Below are 3,588 nucleotides of genomic sequence, written 5' to 3'. Positions count from 1 at the left end.
CTGTGATGAGGTTATACTGATGAAGTTTACAAGATTGGATAGTGTCTTAATCCAATCTCTTTTGAGATATAAAAGAGAGAAGCGAGCAGAGACACATGGGAACCTCATACCACCAAGAAAGCAGTGCTGGGAGCAGAGCGCGTCCTTTGGACCTGAGGTTCCTGTTCAGAGACGTTCCCAGACCAAGGGAAGATTCATGACATGGACCTTCCTCCAGAGCCGATGGAGAAAGTGTACCCCCGGAACTGACGCCCTGAATTTTGGACTTGTAGCCTACGGGACTGTGAGAGAATAAACTTCGCTTTGTTAAAGCCATCCACTTGTGGTATTTCTGTTATAGCAGCACTAGATGACTAAGACATAGCATTATAATACAAAGTAGCATATGACAAGACAAATAGAAAACACTTGACCCTATGACAGAATTGAACTGAATTTGTTATCACTGCTACTTGCAAATTAAAGACAAGAACGTTTATAAAACTAAAAGCAACCCAGAGGTTGAGAGGTAAGAGCTAAGCCAATGAAGACAACAGAGCCATGGCTGGAGTGAGTGTTTGCTCCCAACACTGTTTCTTGGTGGTACGAGGTTTCCATGTGTCTCTGCTTACTCTTTTATATCTCAGAAGAGATTTGCTTAAGACACTATCCAATCTTGTATACCTCTTTAGTATAACTGCCGCTAATCCATCTTATTACGTCACAGTGATTGAATTTACAACATATAAGGAAATGACATCAGATTACAAAATGGTACACAATCGTACAATACTGGGAATCATGACCCAGCCAAGTTGACAGATATTTTTTGGGGACACAGTTCAATCCATGACATGCTATTTTTGGAATTAATAGTGTATCTGAGTTGGTATGGATAAATATGTATGTTCATAGTTCGTCCACCTTACTCCCTCCCCCTTGGTATTATTTTCTTCGTCTGTTTTAAATGGCCATGTCTTTCTCACAGGGTGAGTTGAAGATCAAATGGGTATGAAAGCATTTGATTTCATTAAAAAACAGCCAAGTACTACACAAATGTTTCAAAATGTTATCCGAGTTCCTAACAACTCAGTTATTCAAGAACTAATGACCTAGTTATGCAATATCTAAGCCCTTTCCCTTTGCAGTGCTTGTTACCATGGCAATGCTTGTTACCATGGCCATCAGGTAGGCAAAGTGACGCTTAAGCCAGTGTTCACTATGGCTCCGGCTGGCTAAACTGGTCCTGGGAACTACCAAAAGACCTAAATCCACTGCCATCGAGTCGATTCCGACTCATAGCAACGCTATAGGACAGAGTTGAACTGCCCCATAGGGTTTCCAAGGCTGTAATCTTTACGGAAGCAGACTGCCACATCTTTCTCCTGCAGAACAGGTGATGGGTTCCATCTGCCAAACTTTAGGTTAGCAGTCGAGTGCTTAACTACTGCACCACAAGAGTTCCTTCCTTGAAACCAGCAGCTAAAATTAAGCTTTGACTACTGGTGGATTTCTGTGTTTGCTGGCCTGGCTTCCCGTTCATTGGCTCTGTAGGAAAAATCGGCAGTTCAATTTCGTATGGAGTCTGTTGTAAGAATTAATTGTTTTGTTACGGTACCATCCTTTGGTTAAAAAAAACTAAAGGAAAAAAATTGCATTTTTTTTTCATTTTACCTTTATTGAGCAGGCAGTCTTGTGGTCCTAAGCCACCTGGATAGAGGTGTGATGGTGACAGAGTGCTGGCTGCCTGCCCAGCTCTGATTGCTGCGTGAACACCACCCAGCATGGCTGCTCCTCCCTCCTGCTTTGCATGAGGCATGTTTGTCTGTCTGCTGCAGTTCAGCCTTTAATAGGGGCCAACTGAGGTAAAAGTCCTGTTGAGCTTGTTTCTAAACTAATTCCATTACTCTGTTCCAGAAAATATTTTCAGAACCTGGAAGCTTATCCATGACAACCATCACCAAGCTTCGAGAGAGCTGCAGAGCAAAGTTACTCACTCAGGGATGAGTCGGCGGGCTCCTCAACTGCACATTCCTCCACCCTTTGCACTGACAAAGGATCGTCATTTCCAGAGTTGACACTTGACCAGTTTTTACTGCTTTTCTTTTCAGTGTTGTAAATACACACTGTCACTACACTTTAGTCATGGTTTTTTTAAAAGAGCTTTTCAAATCATGTCATTCTACAACTCTTAGGTTATGAGATGTGAAGCTACAAATTATTAAAGAAAAAATATTTTTACTTGAGACATTAATAATACAGAAAACACGAGATATGTGCATTTGTATTTAATAAAATATGTCAACACCTGTGAGTTTGTGATTATCAGATTTAAAATTAAAATAGTGAACCGTCACTATTGTGTTATTAATGCCAATTAAGATATTCTGTTCCTTTTTCTGTTGAGGGTGGGCATGGAGCAGTAATTTTGCTTTAGACTAGTACTTTTTTAAAATTCCTTTTAAAAGATTGTGTTACACAATAAGACCACTATTATAAGAAATCAAGAAAAAGCTTAAACACAGAAAAAAACGTTCTTTGATGGTTACAAGGGTGGGGAGGGAAGAAGAGGGGTATTCACTAACTAGAAAGTAGACAAGAATTAGGTGAAGGGAAGGACAGTACACACTGCAGGGGAAGTCAGCACAACTGGACTAAACCAAAGTGAAGAAGTTTCCTGAACACAACCAAACACTTCGTGGGACAGAATAGCAGGGGCGGGGGTCTGGGGACCATGGTTTCAGGTGACATCTAGGTCAACTGGCATAACAACGTTTTTTAAGGAAATATTCTGCATCCCACTTTGGTGAATGGTGTCTGACGTCTTAAAAGCTAGTGGGCGGCCATCTAAGATGCATCAATTGGTCCCAACCCTCCTGGAGTAAGGGAGAATGAAGAACACAAGGAAAGAGCCCAAGAGACAGAAAGGGCCACATAAACCAGACACTTCATCAACCTGCGACCAGAAGAACTAAATGGTGCCCGGCTACCACAATGACCACCGTGACAGGGAACACAACAGAGTCCCTGATGGAGCAGGAGAAAGGTGGGGTGCAGAACTCAAATTCTAGTAAAAAGACCAGACTTTATGGTCTAACCAAGACTGGAGGAACCCCAAAAGGTATGGCCCCTGGACTCTCTGTCAACCCAGAACTAAAACCATTCCCGAGGCCAACTCTTCAGATAAAGATTAGACTGGACTATGGGACATAAAATGATACTCGTCAAGAATGTGCTTCTTAGCTCAAGTAGATACATGAGACTAAATGGGCAGCTCCTGGCTGGAGGCGAGATGAGAAGGCAGAGAGGGTCAGGAGCTGGCAGAATGGACATGGGAAATCCAGGGTGGAAAGGAAGAGTGTGCTGTCACAGTACAGGGAGAGCAACTAGGGTCACAAAACAATGTATGTATAAATTTTTGTATGAGAGACTAACTTTCACTTAAAGCACAACACTAAAAGATTGTTACACAAAGAATAAACCCGACATAGTGTGTAAACCTCAGGAATCTGGAGAGTTCGATACAGGCCCAGGAAAGCCTCAGTCCAGTCATTTCATCCTAGGTCCTCCGAGGAGGGAGCGGTGTTTAAAATGGCCGCCTGAGGCTAA

The 3,588-nt window shown here is 42.3% G+C and overlaps 1 protein-coding gene across 3 annotated transcripts in view; it reads left to right on the top strand.

The window, feature by feature from the left end:
- The window catches only part of GRTP1 (growth hormone regulated TBC protein 1), a 70,351-nt gene extending 67,837 nt beyond the window's left edge, over nt 1-2,514 (top strand). For 2 of the 3 annotated variants that reach the window (XM_004382963.2, XM_023737438.1), the window contains one exon: nt 1,897-2,514. In XM_004382963.2, coding sequence (XP_004383020.1) covers nt 1,897-1,986 — 90 coding nt within the window. In that variant the 3' untranslated portion in view covers nt 1,987-2,514. The remainder of the gene's footprint in view (nt 1-1,896) is intronic. The other variant, XM_023737437.1, reaches the window with a different exon arrangement.
- Nucleotides 2,515-3,588: the final 1,074 nt, after the last annotated feature.

The sequence above is a fragment of the Trichechus manatus genome, unplaced genomic scaffold, assembly GCF_000243295.1.
Source record: "Trichechus manatus latirostris isolate Lorelei unplaced genomic scaffold, TriManLat1.0 scaffold00102, whole genome shotgun sequence".
NCBI classification, from domain to species: Eukaryota; Metazoa; Chordata; class Mammalia; order Sirenia; family Trichechidae; genus Trichechus; species Trichechus manatus.
The sequence above is the reverse complement of the archived record's forward strand: the minus strand, read 5'-3'. Positions and strand labels throughout refer to the sequence as shown.